The 23421-nt window shown below is 36.2% G+C and overlaps 1 protein-coding gene across 1 annotated transcript in view; it reads right to left on the reverse strand.

Moving 5' to 3' along the window:
- Positions 1–23421, reverse strand: part of LOC108719663 (neuronal acetylcholine receptor subunit alpha-7) — a 92336-nt gene continuing 68915 nt past the window's right edge. Inside the window, exons 9-10 of the mRNA XM_041591089.1 lie at positions 3189–3298; positions 1–1306 (exon numbers count right to left, since the gene is read on the reverse strand). Of these exons, the coding sequence (XP_041447023.1) occupies positions 782–1306; positions 3189–3298 (635 nt within the window). The 3' untranslated portion in view covers positions 1–781. The remainder of the gene's footprint in view (positions 1307–3188; positions 3299–23421) is intronic.

The raw sequence follows: 23421 nt of genomic DNA on the forward strand, positions 1-23421 counted from the left end.
GAGCAGCACTATTAACTGAGTTTTGAAAAAAAATATTTCCTATGACAGTATCCCTTTAAATGCACCCTTCGCTTAATGAAGAACCTCAAGCACAGGGGCCAATAAAGGAAATAGTAGTTGCAAATTGCATTAGGCGGAGAGAATATTTCATGGCTGCTGAACAGTTGAAAGCCTACATTATTTATTGTGACCTTCTATCTCTGTTGTAGAGACCTAACAGGAATAGGGTGGTCTTTCTTGAAATTCTAGGAGTTTTGCTCCTCATAAATGTTTCAATATGGAATTCAAAGTGGCCAAGACAAAGTAAGATGTGAGTGGTGCAAGACATAACGTAACACACATGAAGCATCTATCAGTGTATATGATTATACTATAATTAATGTTACTACATACTCCGTCATAGATGAATGCTTCTCTTTCAAAAAGTGCAGGACATACAAGAAAATCTGAGAAATAGCAGGAATGCCGATTTATTACAGTTTTGCCAGAATAGAAGTTTCCTTACAGCACAGACCTATGACAGTATAATATGAAGTATGCAAACCATATATGGCAATGTAAAAAAAGAATATTGGAAAAACAAAAGTGTCTTCTATAATCAGATGATATTTAGGCAACTTTGGATGTGGTCTGTTGAATACATCATTATAGAGATATGATTTATTTCTAGCACAAAGACATATATATTATCACATTTTTATCGTCCGCATGACTCGTAGACATAATAAGGGGGAATATTTCAAATGATTTGCTCTTTCTATCCAGCAGGAGCATATTGCATTTATGTAAAGTCCTTAGTAACTGCCTCAGTAAAGTTTGGAGCTGACATCAAAATTGTAAATGTGGCAATAATGGCAAAAAGTGAAAATGCCACAAGACACAGACGGTCTATGACAGCAGCTGCAAACTTCCACTCGCTGCAAATTTCTTCTCCTGCGTCCTGTTCTCTGAAGCGCCTTGCAATGTATTGCACTTCCTCCAATATCTTCACTATTTCTGGCATGCTCTCCTTTAAGGATTTCTTCTGAATCAGCTCACTGTCTTCTAAGGATGGGCAATTGACTCTGGCACACACAACCCCTGAATCACTGTTGGGTGGGCAGCATGGGCTCTCCAGAGTGTGGAATCCACAATATACTAGGTTTCCATTAATGGACTGGTGACCAGGTGCTATGCTCATTTCAATGCTACTGATACTTGAATGGTGATTTGGATAGACATATTTGCAAGGTATGGGCCTTTTGTTCTCACCAGGTTTTCTCATTCGTAGGAACCATGCACACCAGTTTAGTAGGATAACCCTTACCTAGAACAACAGAAGATAAAAAATGAATATCAACATAAAGTACAGTAAAAGCCAAAACAGCACTCCTGTTATATCTAGATCTGATTCCTTATGGTACTAATACAGGTACGGGACCTGTTATCCAGAATGTCCGGGACCTGGGGTTTTCCACATAATGGATTTTTCTGTAATTTGGATCTTATACCTTAAGTCTACTAGAAAATCATCTAAACGTTAAAGGGATATTGTCATGGGGAAAAAAAATTTCTCAAAATTAATCCGTTAATAGTACTGCTCCAGCAGAATTCTTCACTGAAATCCATGTCTCAAAAGAGCAAACAGATTTTTTTATATTCAATTTTAAAATCTGACATGGGGCTAGACATTTTGTCAATTTCCCAGCTGCCCCAGGTCATGTGACTTGTGCTCTGATAAACTTCAATCACTCTTTACTGCTGTACTGCAAGTTGGAGTGATATCAGCCCCCTCCCTTTCCCCCCCAGCAGCCAAACAAAAGAACAATGGGAAGGTAACCAGATAACAGCTCCCTAACACAAGATAACAGCTGCCTGGTAGATCTAAGAACAATACTCAATAGTCAAAACCCATGTCCCACTGAGACACATTCAGTTACATTGAAAAGGAAAAACAGCAGCCTGCCAGAAAGCATTTCTCTCCTAAAGTGTAGGCACAAGTCACATGACCTGGGGCAGCTGGGAAATTGACAAAATGTCTAGCCCCATGTCAGATTTTAAAATTGAATATAAAAAAATCTGTTTGCTCTTTTGAGAAATGGATTTCAGTGCAGAATTCTGCTGGAGTAGCACTATTTACTGATGCCTTTTGAAAAAAACATGTTTTCCGATGACATGATCCCTTTAAAGAACCCCAATAGGCTTGTTTTGCCTGCATGGACACTGCACTTGGGTATTGGGAATTGTTTAAATGGCTTAATTAGTTTCCTTTAGGGATGCACTGAATTCACTATTTTAGGATTCAGCCGAATCCTGAATCCTTTGTGGAAAATTCGGCCAAATACAGAACCAAAACTGAACCCTACTTTGCATATTTAAATTAGGGAAACAAGGGGGAAAGAGAACAAAAATTGTTGACTTTCTTGTTTGTGTGATGAAAAGTCATGATTTTTTGGATTCAGATTCGGTTCCACCAGGCACTTGGATTTTCTTGTAATTTTCATACTATACACCTCGACACTGGATTTTTGATTTGGATGTAAGGTGCCGCAATGCCCTGGACACAAGTGAGGCATAAATAAATAACCCCCAAGATTTTTGGGAAATTGTGTCAAAAAACACAAAAAAAACAAAGAGTGGTAGCATAATTTAAAACATCAACCTATAATCACAGCATGTGTCTGTTTGTAATTTCTAATGTGATTGATATAAGTAGATCATAGTAGAGAAAGTCAATATATTTTGCCTTTCACACAGAATGTTCTCTTTTATCATGCTGAGATCATTAGCTGTCTACCGATATTTGCATTTTCCTGTAAAGGCTCATGAAGGAGTTTATGAGATGTGACTTGGCTGCTTGGATCTGGCATAAGCTCCCTACCTGCCTTATGTTCCAGCACAGAAAGTCCCATTCATCCTTTACCAGACCTATTTCACTTTCCTGCTTGACAAAGCATTGCAAAAATAAAGATACTGTACCCATAATGCAAAGGCAGGCTCCAATCACAAGAAAAACACTTAAACACATTTTTTAAACTGCTGATTAAACAACTGTGTTGCAAAGACATTTGGGCTATTTATGATCATTTGTCAGTTATATTATATTTTGTAGATTCTGAAACCGCAAGAATAATTTGAATTATTGCTTAACCTCTTTAGGACTGGGTTTTTCTGAGTGAAATAAACATTATCATTATGGTAATACTTACCATTCTGGGCATTTTTCCTGCTTGAGGATCATGGTGATGAAACTGCAGAACTAGCACTGTAACCACTACAGAAAGGCCAACGATTACCATAATGCTTGCAAAATACTGAGCTGCAAAAAGAAAGAGAAAGGAGAGGTGTAAGGGTGGTTGGTATTGTAACACATACTTAATAAATGTCATTGAGAGTCCAAATATTAACCTGCCTTAAACCCCCTTTAAATGAACAGATACAGAATTTCCTGCAGATTACATGTTAATAGTATCCACACAAGCTACTTGGAGGGATCTTGTAGGTGTTATCATATATTTATTTATGTACACTCTTCCAGCATTTTGTATTTCAGTTGTCAGAATATTGAATAGAGGCAGCAAAGCCAGGCTTTGGAGCAATGCTGTGTTAAATGTGCCAAATTCCACCCCCACATCAGTGATCCCCAACCAGTGGCTTGCGAGTAACATAGGGGCTACAAAATGTCCAACCACAGCACTTGTTCTACACCATCCAGGAACATTTTTCATGCTTGTGTTGCACCCCACCCTTTTTACCATCTGAATGTTGCTCACAGGTAAAAAAAGGTTAGAGATCCCAGCCACACATGAGTCTCTGTAGTACACCATGTAAGGCTTTTTACATGTCCTTCCTGCATTCCCCTGTGCTGGATAATTCATGTCTTCCACCATGGGTGAATGCAGCCATGTGTTCCTATTATTTCCTACTCACTGTGGCTCAGGCAAGCAGGGGAAAGCAGGAACAAACACTTATGTGTAAGAGCTCTAAAACTGCTAACCTCTCAGAAACCAGTTGAAAAAAAAAGAGGGGATAAGGCTAACCATATTCTTTGGAAAAGACAACGTTATTGATTTATGATGCTAGGTATCTGTAGTTGTTCCTTAAAATTAATTTAATGACCATTGTCAGATGTCCAAGTACATTTATATCCATGGTATTGTCCCTACAGAAATCTACTACCTTTGATAAGACTATCCATCATTGAAGCAGTCAGATCAGATTGATTGTTAGAAGACTTCTGCAATGATGTTCACATAGGGATCGCTAGACTTGCATCCTGTCACCTGACCTGAATATCAACTGGCGTGTACTAACTCAATAGAAAAAGCTTTCCTATACAATAGGAAAAGTCAATTAAGGAAAATTTGATTTTGTTGCTAACTTATTTAGTTTCCTAGCTTGAATATGCCCAGTGGTTTGAATTCTGCTTGTTAGGAGACATACAAATATCACTTGTCATTGAAGCCAAAGCACTCACAGCAGTCTCCCTATGATGGATTACAGTACAATGACTGATGCAGTGCTGCTGGGATTCATCTTGCATCTGTAATTAAGGTTGGGTCACCTAATTTAGAAAGATAGGAGTGCAGGCCTTTAAGTCAACAACCAAACATACTGTATGTATAAGAGGTGCTTTTATCATCATGGGGCAGAGTTGTTGACTTGGTGACATTTAAAAACAAGGTGACTCAGAATATTAAAAGATAAGTGAATTAGACTTTCCTTGTCCTTTAAACTACTGTTAAGCACTTTAATACATTTGGGGGCAGATTTATCAAGGGTCGAATTTCGATGTTAAAAAACTTCGAAATTCGACCATCGAATTGGCCAAATTCAATAGTCGAACTTTTCTTTTTGAATTTTTTGGACGTTTTCGGTCGAAGTAAAATCGTTCGATCGATCATAGCAATCGTTCTAATCGAAAGATTCGAACGATTTTCAAAAAAAAACTTTGACTTTTTAAAACTTAGCCAAATTTTGGCTCTAGGTTCTAGGAGGTCCCCATAGGCTGACATAGCAATTCAGCAGGTTTAAAGTGGCGAAGTGTCGAAGTCTATGTTTTTTAAAGAGACAGTGCTTCGATTTTCGAATGGTCGAATATTCAAAGTAATTTCAATTTGAATCAAGGTCGAATTTGGCCTATTTGATAGTCGAAGTACCCAAATTACTTCAAATCCGAAGTTTTTTAATTTGAAAATTCACTTCAACCTTTGATAAATCGGCCCCTTGGTATTCTTAGTATTCTTAAATTAAAATGTTTTTTCCCCTGGGCTGTTGCTCCTCTGTGGAGGAAAATTAACTTGCCTGGGGATCTTTCTAAGTATTGTGCTGCTATCTTACCAGTATTTCACAATATTCTCTCTAACCTGCTTTCTGGATCTGCACGCATGCGATATAGTAAAATATCCTAATTATACAGTCTTGAGTGTGCGCTGGTTTAGCTAGGAGCGAGGGAGCCTTGAGAATTACTGAAAAAATGTCAGAGTTGCACCAAGTGCAGGAACTGAGCAAAACCAGAGGGATATTCTGAAATAATTTGCAATTGGTTTTCATTTTTTATTATTTGACTGGAATATGAATAGAAGAGGGTCTGAATAGAAAGATGAGTAATGAAATGTAGCAATAACAATAAATTTGTAGCCTTACAGAACAATTATTTTTACATGGGGTCAGTGACCCCAACTGAAAGCTGCAAAGAGTCCAAAGAAGAAGGCAAATAATTCAAAAACTATAGAAAATAAAGAAGACCAATTAAAAAATTGCTTAGAATTATGCATTATATAACATAATAAAAGTAAATGTAAAGGTGAACCACCCCTTTAAGTAAATAAAATAACAAGTCCTTTTTGGTCAAAGGGGTTATGTGTAATAAAGAAGTAACTTTGCGAGTGAACATTATTCTCTAATACTCGTATTTGTCTTTGAGAATCGTAAGCTGCAATATTGTTGCTTAAAGTTGTGTACATTTGTGAGTAGTATCACATGCAAAGTTATAGTGCATGAGGCTGAGATGCAACCATAGAAATATGTATGTGGGATTCTCTCTCTCCCACATTATAAGACTCTACTACTGCAGAGAATTCTCCAAATCATGTAAAATTAAACCATTAAGGCTTTTTTGCCTTAATCTTAATAGTGAACTTTGTGATACCCAGTAACTTTTAAATGTAATATAAGTGGAATAGTTGCAGAGCACTAGAGATTCTCCTAAGGTTATATAATTGCCAAATTAAAAATTAATCCGACCAGTGCCCTAGACATTAGTTCCTAGTTGTCTTGTGTTGTAATATTAGTAAGCTTAGCACTGAACTTTTACATGAGAAGGGGAATTCTGTACTGTATAATACTTTAAATAAAATTCCTAAAGCTTGGCAGAAAAAAAGTAGTTTATCCCCCCCTTGAAGACCTCAATATATACCAGAATCTTGTGATGGGTGATTGCCAGAAGTGTTGGTCTAGTAAACCCTCGTCCAGAAATTACCATATTATCACCAAAGCTGAACATGATACCATAAATTCAATAAGTTATGATAAGATTATAATAATAAAGAAAGCTGATAAAGGTGGTGCTACGTTATTATGGAAAGGGATCAATATATGCAGGGAGCAGAAATACAATTTGCTAATCCGATGCATTATAAGTTACTTCCACAGGAACCTGCATGTGAATATAAAAGGGCATTTGAAGGCATACTTCAACCTGAGTTAAGGAATTTATTCACTATACACTATTCAAGGTCTCCTTTATTGTACTTATTGCCGAAAATACATAAAGATTAATTAATTAACCTGGGAGACATATAGTTTTGGGGAGTACATGGCTGCTTGAATCCCTGGCCATTATTATTGATATCTACTTGCAAAAATGACCTACATGCCTTTAGGATACTACTGACTTTCTAAAAAGTCAGCATGCTATAATCCCAGAATAGGAGGAGGCATATTTGTGCTCAATGTATATATCTATCTTATATTCCACATGAGGGGGTAGAATGTGTTTCAATATATCTGCATCAAGAATACAATATACCATAGGTTTCATTTTTATGTTTTATATTAGAAACCATTCTATCCAAAAACTATTTTAGGCTCAATAGCCAGTATTATTTGCAAAAACAGGGAACCAGTAGTGATGGGCGATTTTGCGCCGCCGCCGGCGTCTTGTTTTTGACGCTGGCGTCCATTTTTGATGCCGGCGTCCGTTTTTTTTGGCAAATTTTTACCAGCGAATTTTTGCGGCCGTTTCACAAATTTATTCGCCCGAAGCGAATCGCGCAAATTCGCCGCTAATTTGCGCCTGGAGAATAAATTCTCCCATCACTAGGAACCAGTATAGGTGCCATAATTTTTATGTATGACTTAGAGGAAAAAAAATGCAAACGTTTTAAAGAAAAAATGTTTTGGTATAATACAGTAGGTATGTGGATCTTGCCTTCTTTTGTCTGCCCCTAACTAGACTGCTGCAATTTTCAGAATGTATCATCAAAGTACACCCTATTATAAAATGTGCACTGCATTATGATAAAACATACTGTGAATTATTGGATGTAGCAGTAAAAAGACAGGTGAACTCAATATCAACATCCCTTAACTGTAAACCTGCTGATAAAAATAGCATGCTGAAGTTTGAGAGTTTCAGCCTCCCAATACCATGGTTGGCTTCCTAAGAGCCAGTTCATGAGAAGCAAACACATTTGCTCAGTTGAAACTAGCTATGACCAAATAAGTGAGTATGCTGTATCACATCTACTACAAGATACACAGATCCAACTGATAGGAAATCTTTCCAGCAATGTCATCTATCTTTTTGAAATGTCCATGTGGAATAGGTTATGTTGAGAAGACCAATGAATATTCTGCAACATTCTGGAACCCTAAGACAAAATCCACTTTGGTTAGCAGACAATAAATGGTGTTGTGTTAGAAGAAATACATGCAAATCCCAGGAATAAAGAAGTCAAACTGTTACAATGGGAGATTTATTGGATTTGGATGCTTGACACTAGCTCCTAAAGGTTTAATGACTGTATTAACTATACCTGCTTGTTATCATGGATTGTAATTATACTGTATGCGCTGAGCATTCTATTATTTTATTACAGCTTGACAGAAGGATGCAGAATTCCAGAATATGAATACTGAACTTCTTTATGAGATCCTGTAAGCTTTTGTCAGTGTAAATGTTTAATATGTATATGTAATCGCTTATACGCTCCCACTGTCGGTAACCACTTGGAGGCAAGTGTAGATGTTTGAAATAGACTATTTTTTTCTTCATATAGCCTATATGGACAATTGCTTGTTTGCAAAAAAACGTGCCCATGATTAATAGTGATGGGTGAATCTGTCCTATTTCAATTCACCAATTATTCTCAAAATGCTGGAAAAATTTGTGATGCATTGAAAATTCGCAAGACACATTGAAGTCTTGCATCAAAAATAATTTTGATGCACGACAATTTTTAACGCAAGCAACAAATTTTATACATTAGTCCAAATACATTAAAGTCAATGGGCGTCCGAATAATTGTGACGTGCGTACATTTTTATGTGCGTGACAATTTTGATGCGCAAAAACATTTGCGGGCGCCAATACGGGGAAATTCACCGCAAATCCATGGCTTGAGAATCTATTTGCCCATCAATAGTGATTAATCCACCACTCTCAATAGTTATAAATGGCACTACCCATTAGGGGGTAGTCTCTCTATGGTAATCATCTCTTGAGGAAGGTCCGAACAAGTCCCAAAACGTTTGATCCACATGTGTTTGTGTCCTGATGTACAGTAAATACAATTTGGCTTCACCCCACTTGCAAAGTACATGTATCGACTCCTCCTTAGCTTTGTGCATATTAGTTTAACCAGTCATTAATGTGGGTTTTATAAAAATATAAATACACCATCCTACTTTTTGTTTAAACTGCAAGGCAAATTTATTTCCTTTGAATATATATATATATATATATATATATATATATATATATATATATATATATACACTGTATGTGTGTATATATATATATATATATATATATATATATATATATATATATAATATATAATAGAAATTGCAGCTTTTAGGAATACACAATACAATTCAGTATGACCTAACTGCCCTTTAATCATGTTTAGAGCAATGCAATCAACGGAGCAGCCGGAGAAAAGATTAAAATGAAAATACATTCTGGCTTTGAATAAAATCTGTATTGATTTGCAGAACATGGAAACATAGTATGTGATATTATTTGAAATGATTATTGTTTTTTTGAAATGCAGAAGCTAATCCCTGACTGTAGATTCAGCCTGACAATAGTAAATCTGGTTTTTATACGGCGACCCAGAAGGACACAAAGTCATTTAATGACATACGTATAACAGTATAAGCAATGACCTGTTTCTATTACATAAGCAGAAATAAGGTTTCTATTAAATAACTGTTTTACATCAGTTGATAGGTTAATGCCCCTTTATGTATGGTGCATCTTGTGGGAACAGAACTCTAAACCCAGCATTTCTCTATTTGAAGATTGGCTATGCCTTGAGCACTGGTAGGCAAAAACTGTCAAAGCTGACTTGAGTAAGGGTGAGTGGATATTCACATTGTACTCAGCATAGAAAAGTTATAGCATGGACTGAATATTATCTTAAAGGGGTTGTTGCCTTCTTCTTCTGCTTTTTATTGGGGGGCATATTTATCTTTATATTTATTAAAAAAAAGTCTGAGCTAACTAGAATCCACGATTGGAGCTTATTTATTAATAAGAAAGCAAGATTTTTTTGAATCTGGGACAAACCTGAAAAAATCGAGCGAAAATCTGAAACTTACAATTTTTTCAGAGTTTTTTTTTGGCTTTTTCCAGAAAAGCCCGAATTTTTTTGGATTTTTGCCCGAAAAGTCAGAAATAGTTGGATATTCAGGCTAATTCCAGTGCAGACAACAGAAAATTCCAAATACGATAGGGACCTCTCCCATTGCATTATATACAACCTCGGTAGGTCTGAGGTGCCGGATTTTCTGATTCTGACTTTTTCCATCCTTGGGGTATAATAAATCTCAAAAAAAAGTTTTTTTTCCACTAAAACTTTGGATGTTATATAAAAAAAACTGGCATTCGAACTTTAATAAATAACCCCCTAACTGTATATTTTATACTCCTTCTATTTATACTCTCTCCTATTCGAAGGAAATGACTTGTTCTTTGTAAAATGTTCTTTGTTTGCCCTAACTGTAAAAAGGGTTAATGGATATCAGTTTGAGGTATACTTGGTTAATTATGGCCATAACATCACTGCAATATTGATTTGATTTACATACATTTCCAAACAGCTGCTAAACTAGTTTGACTCAGAAACAGCTGCACTGACTAAACTCCTAATACAGTGCAGTATTGTGTTCTATTGACTCATAAATATGTGCACCATCATCATCAGCATCTGGTTCATACTGAAATACTGTTATACTATGGTGCTCCCAAATAGTTGCTTCCTGCAATTCTCAGGTGCCCCAAAAGGTCGTTCCCATTTGGGGGCATTAGATAGGAAAAGACCTCTCCCAGAATTCTCTTGTGTTATGGTGTCACAGAGTTAGTTTTATAGAAGAGTTATGTCCATGGTGCTTTGAGACATTTGTTGAAAAATGTTTACTGTTTACTGATATGGCAGTGTAATATACTAGTAATACAATTCACACACTCCCTGCAATGCTGACTGAGTTATCTAATACCAAATTAGAAGCTTTCAAGAACCTTTAAAAGCAACATGGAAATCAATATGATATAAAGATCACAGAGCAATCATTATAGATCAGCTACATACTGCAAATACACAGATTGGCCAAGGTGATTTTTGCATAGCTTTAAATTAAACAAAAAATGTAATTAAAAAGGCATGCATGTGAACAGAAACCCTAGGGTGAGGCAGGCTTTTGCCATTATACATACTGCCTGTTAGCTGTGTTTTGCCTAAGGCCTACAATACGCTGTATTCCATCTGAGTGGATGTTCTTAATCAACCTCTTAAAAACCCATGTTCTGTTTAATGATGTCATAGGGTATAACAGAAATAGTAAACAAAATACACATAGACATATGAGAAACACCTGGTATAAGCTATGTATTCTGGCATTATTGGTATTGGCTTTTATTTGCTTTATTATGTATTGACTTCAATTAATTTTAGTGAAATTTCCCAGTTTTGATATTTGAAATGTACAGGTATGGGATCTATTATCCAGAATGCTTGGGATTTAGATAAGGGATATTTATACTGTAATTTGAATCTCTATATTTTAAAAAAACATGTAAACATTAAGGGGGTTATTTACTAAAATCTGATTTAATCTGATCTAATTTTTTTAGATTTAGATTTATACATGACCTTGACAGGTTTGAGATGGTGTATTTATGGATTCAGTCTTTTTGTAGCATCAAGGTATAATAAATCTTGAAAAATGTGAGGTTTTTTTTCCCACAAATAAATTTAGTTTTTGCCCCAAAAAGCCCAACCAAAAAAAAAAAACAGTTTTAGTAAATAACTGCATAAACCCAATAAGATCGTTCTGCCACCAATAACGATTAATTATATTAGTTGGAATCAAGTACAAACTACTATTTTATTAATACAAAGAGGAAGTCATTTAAACGATTTTGAATTATTTGATTAAAATGGAGTCTATGGGAGATGGCCTTCACATAATTCGGAACTGTTAGAATAACAGGTTTCCAGATAATGGATCCCAAACTTGTAACAGTTTTGCTTATCACTATTTAAAATGCTTCTAATTGGATGTTAATGGGCTCCTCAGCAAATTCAATTTGGGGCCCCAAAACATTGATAAATTGACATAATCCACCAAAATATATTAAAAATACTCATTAATTAGGACTTGACTGGGCCCTCTACACTCCTGGGCCCCCCTGCAAACATAGTGTCTGCTTCTTCTGTAGTTACACCTCAGATTCTAGTTCTGTAAATTCCATGAGTATCAAAAGCTATATATGCTTGTAGGACACAAAGATACAGTAATTCTTCCCGATATAATTTCCTTTATATTAATTATTACATTAGAGGGACCTTTTTCTGGCATAATACAATTGTTGAACAATTTATGTTTATGTTGAACAAAGGGAGCTCAAGCTTCTTCTTAAACTTTTTGTGACCAAGACAAGAAAATACTTTTACCCTTATCATTTTCACTTAGCACATAAGTTATAGTGATGGTGATTCAGGCCATTGTAAGTCCCCTGCTCTCCATGGTAGAAAAAAAGTGAGTGCTAAAGTGTAATGGCCCCTTGGTGATATTTACTTAACATGAGAGAATTAGGGCCCATTTATTAAACCTCGATTTTTTCTGGTCGAGGCTTGTAGGGGGAAAACAAGATTTTTTAGAGATGTATCATACCCAAAACTGCTAATAATCCAAATTAGAAAATACGCCATCTCAAACATGTCAATGGCAGTTGTTTCTTGACATTGTGATCTGCACTGGATAATACGATAAAGTCAGGTTTTGGGTGGCAACTTGGAAAGATCGTTCGATTTGGGCGACAATTCGAACAATACGAATTACCGCTTTATTTTGTCAGGACATTTGTCTGTTTTTTTCAAGAAAAAATATTGATAAATGAGTTCAAGTGATGGAAGGGAGTTTGTTTTCATAAAGAAATTAAATTAATTCGAGTTTTAGTAAATCCACCTCTATTTATGAAGGTTCGAGTTGTGGTTTCCACAAACATTTTTTCAAAATTCACAATTTCGGGTAAAAAAAAAAAAAACTAAAATTTTTCGAGATTTATTATACCCCGACCCTGGAAATAGCTTGAATACGAAAATACACCATCTAAAACCTGTTGAGGTCATGTAGGAGTCAATGACAGAGGTCCCTTGAACCAGTTGAAGATGTTAATAGCCATCATGATGTTTTTTCGGAGGGTTTTGCCCGAAAACGTGTTCAATCTGAGCAGTTTTTTCCTGACGAAAACTTGATCAATTCAAGTTTTCTGGTTGTTAAATGATTCGAGTTTTCCCATTCAAGTTTTTTTAAATTAGAAACCATTTGAGCTGTGAATTCATTCGAGCTCATTTGAGATATAAAAAACTCTAAAATTCAAACTTTGATAAATAACCCCCTAATTGTCACACTGTAGTCTTCCAGCACTAGTTCACATTCACTGTAAAGTGTCTGTCCATAACACTGGCCAACCGATGATGAGAAGTTACTACATATACTGATCGATGATGATGGTGCATTATTAATTCCTATGAAAGTGGTAGAAGAATTTTGAATTCCTCCTACGCTTGCAAAAACATACAGGCAGATTAAATGGCTCAAGATGAAATGTACCTTTGTGTAACAACGTGATAGGTGCCTCCCTGAGCTCCACTAGGACAAAGGCTGATGTGAATAATAAACAGTGCTGCCTAAACATGTTGGCACTATATAAAACACTAGATAAAAAAATAAAGCCTTTGGTCCTTAAAGTAGAACTAAAGCTTAAAGTTTAAAGCTTAAACATTAACACCAAAAAATAAAAGTGTTCTAAAGTAATGAAAATATAAGACTGTTGTGCTGCACTGGAAAGGTTGTGTGTTTGCTTCAGAAACTATACTACAGTTTATATAAACAAGCTGCTGTGAAGCCATGAGGGCAAACATTCAAAGCTGAAAAAGGAGGAAAGGCACAGGTTACATAGCAGATAACAGATAAGCTCTAAAGAATCCCATTGTATACTACAAAGCTTATCTGTTATTTACTGTGTATCCCTGAATGGTAGCAGCTTGTTTATATACACTATAGTACAGTTTCTGAAGCAAACACACAAGTTTTACCAGTGCAGGACAATATTACATTATAATATAATTTATTTAAAAAAACTATCATTTTTTTGGTGTTACTGTTCCTTTAACTAAAGACTAGACATGTTGTACATTATGTTTTGGGCTTCTGTATCAGCCCAAGGCAATCACAGAGTAAAGATTTAAACCTCTAAAGATGCCCCAATAGCTCCCCATCCACTTTTCTGCTGATTCACTGCACAAGCTCCGTGCTACTGTCACTTACTGATCTTAGGGAGTAACTCAAAATATACAGATATATATATATTTATATATATATATATATATATATATATATATATATATATATATATATATATATATATATATATATATATATATATATATATAGTAATCCACAGAATTAGGAATGCACACTGGGATTTTAAAATATCTTTATCTTTATTTATTCATCTTTAAAAAGAAAACAGGTCAACGTTTCGGTCCCCTGCTTGGACCTTAATCAAGACCCAAATTCTTATTTAAAATCACTTTAAATAGTTAAAAGCAAAGAAAATTAACCAATCAGTGAACAGCCTCATTTTGGTGCATGACATCACAAAACTCAATCCTTCAATAGGTTAATTATATCCATGTATATTTTTAAGGATCTATGCAACAAAAATATCTAGAAAACACGTACTATATCATTTTATTACAATGTTGTTAAAATGTTGCAACTAAAGAAATTATCTCTGGCTAAGGAAACAGGAAAGGGAGCAATATTCATTTAGTCCATATGGTGAAAGAGTATTTAATTTTTTGATCCAGAAAACCTCCCTCTGTAGCAATACCTTTGATCTGTCTCCTCCCCTACTTAAGGGGGGGACATGATCAATCGCAATGTATTTAAATGTAGGGAGTCTGTGGCCCATTTCTAAATAGTGTTTCGCTACAGGTTTGTTTGTCTTACCATCTCTAAACGCTACACTTATTGCAGACCTGTGTCCATCCATTCTCAACCTGAGCATTAGATCAGTTTTCCCTACATATGACAAACCGCAGGGACAGGTAATCAAATAAATCACATGAGTTGTTAAACAAGTGATATGATGTCTTATAGAAAATCGTTCACCTGTATTTGGGTGTGTGAAACTGCTACCCGGATTCATAAATCGACATGATGTGCAGTTAGGGCACCTAAAACATCAATGTTTTCTGTCTGGGAGCCAACTATTACTAGCTCCTTGGTAGCAATTCAATGGGTCAGTTTTAACTAACAAATCCTTTAAGTTAGTTACTCTGTTATATCCAACCATCGGTGGATTTGGAATTTTTGCAGATAAGCAATGATCAGATTTAATAATATTCCAATTCTTTTTAATGCTTTTACAAATCTCTCTAGAGGCTCCATTGTATGTAGTACTAAATATTAAATTTGGAGGCTCCCTATTGGTTGTAACTGGATTAATCGTCCTATCCTTCGCAATTTTAAGAGCTCGCTTGAGTACCGTAACAGGATATCCTTTCTGTCTAAAGCGCTCCCATGTATCATTGATCTGGCTAGATGTACGTCCCTCCTCTGTGTTATTTCTCAATACCCTACAAAATTGTAAGACTGGTAGGGAACACTTGGTGGCCCAGGGGTGATCACTGTTATAGTAAAGTAGGACATTTTTGTCCGTTTTCTAACGGTATAAGGTATACCCTAACCGTGTCCCCTTACGAAAAACCTGCACATCCAGAAAATTAACATACTCCTCATGTATAGTGAAAGTAAATTCAACTGGGGACGGTAGACCATTCAAACACTCTACCATATCATTAAATTCAGCAAGGGACCCCCGCCATATTATCATCATATCGTCGATAAAGCGCTTAAAGAACAATAATTTCTCACCAAACTCATCCACATACTGGATGAGAAGATTCCCTAGGCGCAAGCTGAACAAGCCCTTCAACTCAGTAGATACTAGCTCCAGTGACTCGGAGGGAGATGACTCACAGCTCGCCACTACACAGCCTGTGGGTGTGCAGCGATCTGACGCACCCGCACCAGGAACATCTACTACTTCTTTTTTAGATGTGGCCGCGAACGATCGTCCCCCCTCAGGAAGGGGCGCCGCAAAAGATTTCCAACGCGGCGGGGTAAGAAGAGGCCGCTCGCGCAAAACCTAGAGGTGCCGATTTTCAATTTGTCTTCACACACTTTGACCGAGGCAGAGACTTCACTTTTGGGTAAGGGCCTTTCTTTTGTGCCTATGCATCGTCCCACACTATTGGATTATGAAATAGATACGTTTAAATTGTGCAGGACTGTATGCTTGAAGGAACAATTTAACCCTATTGAACAGCTACCTGTGGTTGCTCCATCTTTAAAGCTTAAAAGTCTGTATGTACCTCCTTTAACTAATCCAGCCATTAAGTTATATAAACAGGCTGTTGATGAAGATATTAAACAAATTGTTTCTGAACATAAATTTTGTGATAACTTAACTAAGGAGGAACGCATAGCTATTAAAACCTTAGCAGGTGATGCTTCTGTTATCATCCGTCCAGCAGATAAAGGTGGAGGGATTGTATTGTTGAACTATACAGATTATCGTACTGAAATTATTACTCAATTAACTAATGTGTCTGTTTATAAATGCTTGTCAGGTAATCCTATAACTAACTTCAAAAAACAGGTTGATAGTGTTATACAGGATACTTTCAATGAGGGTGTGATTACGCAGATTAAAGATTATTTAACAATGGACCATCCTAAATGCCCAATTTTATATACCCTCCCTAAAGTACATAGGAGCTTAACAGCTCCACCCGGGCGCCCTATAGTGTCGGGTCGTGAGTCTTTGCTATATCTGCTGGGAAAGTATATTGATAGCATTCTTCAACCTGTAGTTCAAAGTACTTGAATGTTTGGACAATATAATATTACCAGAGGATTGCCCTATTTTTTTAGCGAGTATGGATGTGGTTAGTTTGTATACCATAATTCTACATATTGAGGGTATTGATTGTGTGAGACGCTCTTTGCATGAATTTGAAGCTTACAATGGCCCTCCCACAGCTTTTGTCCTGGAACTATTACAATTAACCATGCATCTTAATTATTTTCGATTTGAACAGGATTATTTTTTACAGGTTGCAGGGACAGCAATGGGAGCGGCCATGGCACCAGCATATGCAAATTTATATATGCATCAGTTTGAGACTACTAACATTATTCATGATTTTGGTGAGAAATTATTGTTCTTTAAGCGCTTTATCGACGATATTCTGATAATATGGCGGGGGTCCCTTGCTGAATTTAATGATATGGTAGAGTGTTTGAATGGTCTGCCGTCCCCAGTTAAATTTACTTTCACTATACATGAGGAGTATGTTAATTTTCTGAATGTGCAGGTTTTTCGTAAGGGGACACGGTTAGGGTATACCTTATACCGTAAGAAAATGGACAAAAATGTCCTACTTCACTATAACAGTGATCACCCCTGGGCCACCAAATGTTCCCTACCAATCTCACAATTTTTTAGGGTATTGAGAAATAACACCGAGGAGGAACGTACATCTAGCCAGATCAATGATACATGGGAGCGCTTTAGACAGAAAGGATATCCTGTTAGGTACTCAAGCGAGCTCTTAAAATTGCGAAGGATAGGACGATTAATCCAGTTACAACCAATAGGGAGCCTCCAAATTTAATATTTAGTACTACATACAATGGAGCCTCTAGAGAGATTTGTAAAAGCATTAAAAAGAATTGGAATATTATTAAATATGATCATTGCTTATCTGCAAAAATTCCAAATCCACCGATGGTTGGATATAACAGAGGAACTAACTTAAAGGATTTGTTAGTTAAAACTGACCCATTGAATTGCTACCAAGGAGCTAGTAATAGTTGGCTCCCAGACAGAAAACATGGATGTTTTAGGTGCCCTACCTGCACATCATGTCGATTTATGGATCCGGGTAGTAGTTTCACACACCCACATACAGGTGAACGATTTTCTATAAGACATCATATCACTTGTTTAACAACTCATGTGATTTATTTGATTACCTGTCCCTGTGGTTTGTCATATGTAGGGAAAACCGATCTAACGCTCAGGTTGAGAATGGATGGACACAGGTCTGCAATAAGTGTAGCGTTTAGAGATGGTAAGACAAACAAGCCTGTAGCGAAACACTATTTAGAAATGGGCCACAGACTCCCTACATTTAAATACATTGCGATTGATCATGTCCCCCCCTTAAGTAGGGGAGGAGACAGATCAAAGGTATTGCTACAGAGGGAGGTTTTCTGGATCAAAAAATTAAATACTCTTTCACCATATGGACTAAATGAATATTGCTCCCTTTCCTGTTTCCTTAGCCAGAGATAATTTCTTTAGTTGCAACATTTTAACAACATTGTAATAAAACGATATAGTATGTGTTTTCTAGATACTTTTGTTGCATAGATCCTTAAAAATATACATGCCTATAATTAACCTATTGAAGGATTGAGTTTTGTGATGTCATGCACCAAAATGAGGCTTTTCACTCATTGGTTAATTCTTTTTGCTTTTAACTATTTAAAGTGATTTTAAATAAGAATTTGGGTCTTGATAAAGGTCCAAGCAGGGGACCGAAACGTTGACCTGTTTTCTTTTTAAAGATGAATAAATAAAGATAAAGATATTTTAAAATCCCAGTGTGCATTCCTAATTCTGTGGATTACTGAATATTTGGTATGGAATAGCACCTGGGTATATTATACCTCAGCGTCAGAGTGCTGGAACCATTGGAACATATATATATATATATATATATATATATATATATATATATATATATATATATATATATATATATATATATATATACTGTATGTATATATACCACATATAAATGTGGTAATGTAAGGCTGATTAGTAATTAATACAGATAATTACTACATGGCAGCACAGAAACCAGTGCAACTAGCATGAGAATGTAATAATCTTCCTTGTAGCATCAACTTATATTACAGGCAAACCCAGTTTTCTACTTGATAATTTGCGACGACCCCTAGGCTTAGCTTCTCAACAGCTGCTCACAGCCCACTGAGCATGTCAGTGTCACTTTTTTCTAGATGTTGACCCCCTGTGACAGGTTTGAAATCCTTGATCATTGCTGCTATTGAGAAGCTGAAACTTTAGTCTGATGCAATAAAGTCATTATATAAAATATGTACCTATAATTTGTAGCCATATTCATTTTTAGGGTTAAGTTCTCATTTAAAGCATAAGCATAAAAACTGTCTGCCACTGCAGTGACATTTGTATACATTTTGAAAGTCACCAAATTGCGGAAAACCATGTAATCATACACTTATAAAAAAAAGTATTGCATATGAGCAAACCTGCAGCAATTTAATTGTAAAGTAATGCAGAAATGAACAAAGGAATAATTTTAGAGCCATGGAAGGTTTGAGTCACAGTATAATAGAGGCAACATCTGACAATTAATATAACTGACCCGTTCATAATCATCCTGCCAAATGAAGTGAATATCCCAAGTGAAATATAAATAACAATCCATTACAGTTTTTTAGCCCATGCCGTCTACATCTGAGGAAATTGCTTGTGTGATCCCAGTTAATCAGTAAAATCAATGTCACATCAATAACACTGAACGAGGCAAAGATTCAAATGAAAGAACATAAGAAAAACGACTATACACTTTAATATTTCAGCGCACGGCTATTTATATTAATAATGAGCCAAAAGAAAAGATCATATTATTTTACATCAGATTTTATACATCTCGTTTCACAGCAAAAATGGATTCCATTTTAACAGTAAAAATTAAACATGCAAGGAATATTTCATTGGAAAACGGAAACCAATTCATTTGGAAAGGAATGTTCACTACATAGCTCCTGCTACATTGTTGATATATTAAACTAGGTGAACATATAGGCATTGATTTATATTCTTCTAATAATGTTCCCCTTGGGGGCTTAGAGATTGCAATACAGATTTGCCTTACAGTGAAAAAATGTGTGAATGATGAATTAAGTTCACCTTTAAATTAACCTTTAGCATGTTATTGAATGTACTAATCTTAGCATTTTTAAATTTTCTTCTTCATTTTTCTTTTCTTTTTTTAACAGTTTAAGAATTATTTGGTTTCTTCTGCCTCTTTCCAGCTTTCAAATGGTGATCACTGAAACAAAAAACTATTGATCCGAGGCTAGAATTGAATGTGTTATTGCTACCTTTTATTGCTTATCTTTCTATTTGGACCATCTCCGATCAGGGCTGTATTTTGGCCCAGTGTTACCCTTAGCCACACCCCCAGGTTTGATCTCCTCCCGAATGAGACGTATTGTTTTTATTTGCATACATAATAGGAAAATGCAGGCCAAAAGTACATATAAACAGAGTCTCATGAAAGCCATTTTTTCCGCATGGTGAAGCCACTGCCACTCTGGGGTCACTATCCATAAATAATGTTTTTTTAATGATGGGTGGAGAATGATGGAGTATAGGGGAAGTATTATTTATCCTTTTTCCTAAATGCATAACCCCGTGACAACTAAAAACATGGCCGCTGTTTGTACTGTAGTGAGACCGTTATAAGCAACAGCCTGGCCAATCAGCAAGAGGGATCTGCTTCTAACCTTGTAACCTCTTCTAGGAGGTTTTTGGAGTCAAACTGAGAGTGAGATATTTCAAGGAAGAAGAGAAGTAAGGGAAACCCAGGTGGAGGCACTAAACCTATCCAAACCCTGCAAATCTTCCACTTAGCATAGATGTGCCAAGAAAGGCTTCCAGGAGTTTTTGAGCTAGACATGAAAAAATTATTAGAAATTGAGGCCAAAAAAACAAATATCTGCCAAAATTTAGTCGAGACAGCCTATAAATTACAACAAGGATTACATTATCTGAAGCAGTCATGCCTGAGCTTTGATTTTCCGGCAGTATCAGCCATCCAAGAGATCAGCTCTTATTGCAGGCACTGATTGATATAAAAGGTCCTCAACCCAAAAACATGGCAGGAGTTTTAAAAAGATGTTGGTTTATTAAATTGACATTGGCAAATATTTCCAAATATAAACATTTATAATACACAAAAGCCATGAATATCTTGTAAATTATATCCTTATAAATGGTGAGTAGTGATGTCATCAGTTATAAACGGTGAGTAGTGATGTAATTTCTGTCACATGACTCACTAAAATTTGTGTATTATAATTAATAAAGTACCCCCAGTTGTAAAATATGAGGATATTAGAAGTTACCTCGGAGTTCCATGACCTGTATAAAAACACTCGGCCTTCGGCCTCGTGTTTTTATATGGTCATGAAACTCCTCGGTAACTTATAATATCCTTATATTTTACAAGAGGGGGTACTTTATTCACTATATATCTTTTCAACAGGTGTAATTATATCACAGCACAACTTAAAAAATTTGCGAACAGCCCCAATGCATTTTTTTGCCAAAAGTAATTTTTACTGGTCCAGCATGTTTTCACCAATGGGGAAATACACAAGCCGTTTTTATAGACCTCAAATGAACTTGAATTAACTCACAACTTGAATGGTTTTTAATAAAAAAAAAAAAAAACAGGCACAGATTTGTGCCACAAAGGCCCGGCCTAGAGCGGCAAATTATAACCAGTGGCATGTCAGCCAGCGCAGCTCCCCAGTACTCAGATTCTTGCGCGCATGCACGCATTCGCCCGCGGCAGAAATCCGGCACTGAAAAAAACTTGGATGGAAAAAACTCGAACTAGTAAGTTCAGGGTCAGCAACTTAAAAACTCGACTTGATTGAGTTTTCGGTGCAAAACCCTTCTAAAAAAACCTCAAACATCATAAATGCTATAAACATCTTCAAATGGTTCAAGGGACCTCTGCCATTGACTCCCACATGACCTCGACAGGTTTTTGACGGTGCTAAGCTCGATGAATGGTTTGAATTGCAAACAGTTTGAATTTGAAGTAAATTTTTGGGTAATTTTTCAAGTACCCAAAGTAAAAATCGTTCGACTATTCGACCATTTGATAATCGAAGTACTGTCTCTTTAAAAAAAACTTTGACTTCATAATTCGCCAAATTAAAGCTACCGAAGTGCAATGTTAGCCTATGGGGACCTTCCAGAGCACTTTTTTTTGCTCGAATAAAGATCCTTCGATCGATCGCTAAAAATCGTTCAAATCTTTAGATTCTAACGATTGAATCGTTCGATCTAACGATTTCTATTTGATCGATCGAATACGATAAAAATCCCTCGACTTCAATATTCGAAGTCGAAGGATTTCAATTCGAGAGTCGAATTTAGAAGTTTTTTTAACTTCGAAATTCGACCCTTAGTAAATCTTGAAAAATTCGAGTTTTTTTAAGGAATCTTGAAAAATTTTAGTGTTTTTGTAAACCTTAAAATGAGAATTTTGACCAAAAAAAACCTCAAAAACTCCAATGTTCATGGAAAACAAAACTTGAACCTTATTAAATCTGCCCCAATGTATTTACTCCAGCAAATAAGGTCTTGAGCTGTATTAAAAGGGGCATAGAGTCACGGGAGTAGGGGGTCATTCTTCCACTGTATAGAGCACTTGTAAGGCCCCATCTAGAATATGCCGTACAGTTTTGGTCTCCATCACTCAAACAGGACATTATTGTATTAGAGAGGGTACAGAGAAGGGCAACTAAGCTGGTAAAAGGTATTGAAAATCTTAGCTATGAGTAAAGACTGGCCAAATTGGGGATGTTCATGCTGGAGAAGAGGCGCTTAAGGGGTTATGTGATAACAATGTATAAATATATAAGGGGATCATATAATAATCTCTCTAATGCTTTATTTACCAGTAGGTCTTTCCAGCTGACACGAGGTCACCCATTCCGATTAGAAGAAAAGAGGTTCCGCCTAAATATTCAGAAGGGGTTTTTTACAGTGAGAGCTGTGAAGATGTGGAATTCTCTCCCTGAATCAGTTGTGCAGGCGGATACATTAAATAGCTTTAAGAAGGGTTTGCTTTTTAGCAAGTGAGGGAATATAGGGTTATGGAAGATAGCTCATAGTATAAATTAATCCAGGGACTAGTCCGATTGCCATTTTGGAGTCAGGAAGGATTTTTCCTCCCTCTGAGGCAAATTGGTGAGGCTTCAGATGTGTTTTTTTTGCCTTCCTCTGGATCAACTGGCGCTAGCGTGAATTCTCTAGCGTTGTGCATTTTCGTTACTTCACAAATTCACTAACGGATGCTGGCGTAACTTCGCTAGTGTTATTTCGTACCCTTACGTCTGGCGAATTAGCGCAAAAGATGTAACTACGCAAATTTACTAACGCACGCATTGTTCTGAACGTTACCTTTTACGCTAGACTTCCTTCGCCACCTCAGACCAGGCGAAGCGCAATAGAGTAGATAGGGATTGCTTCAAAAAAAGTTTAAATTTTTTCTAAGTCCCAAAAAACGCTGGTGTTTTTTCTTTATTATGGGTGATAGGCTGAAAACAATCAAAAAATTTTTTTGGGGCTCCCCTCCTTCCCCCCCTACATTTCCTAACTCATGGCAACTTAAATATACAGTGGGCACATGTGTAGGGCAAAATAAAAATGTTATTTGAAGTTTTGAAGGTTTCCCAGGCTTGTGTAGTGCTGCTACGAATACTTCCATTGAAATTTGAATT

The sequence above is a fragment of the Xenopus laevis genome, chromosome 1L (genome assembly GCF_017654675.1).
Source record: "Xenopus laevis strain J_2021 chromosome 1L, Xenopus_laevis_v10.1, whole genome shotgun sequence".
Taxonomy (NCBI): domain Eukaryota; kingdom Metazoa; phylum Chordata; class Amphibia; order Anura; family Pipidae; genus Xenopus; species Xenopus laevis.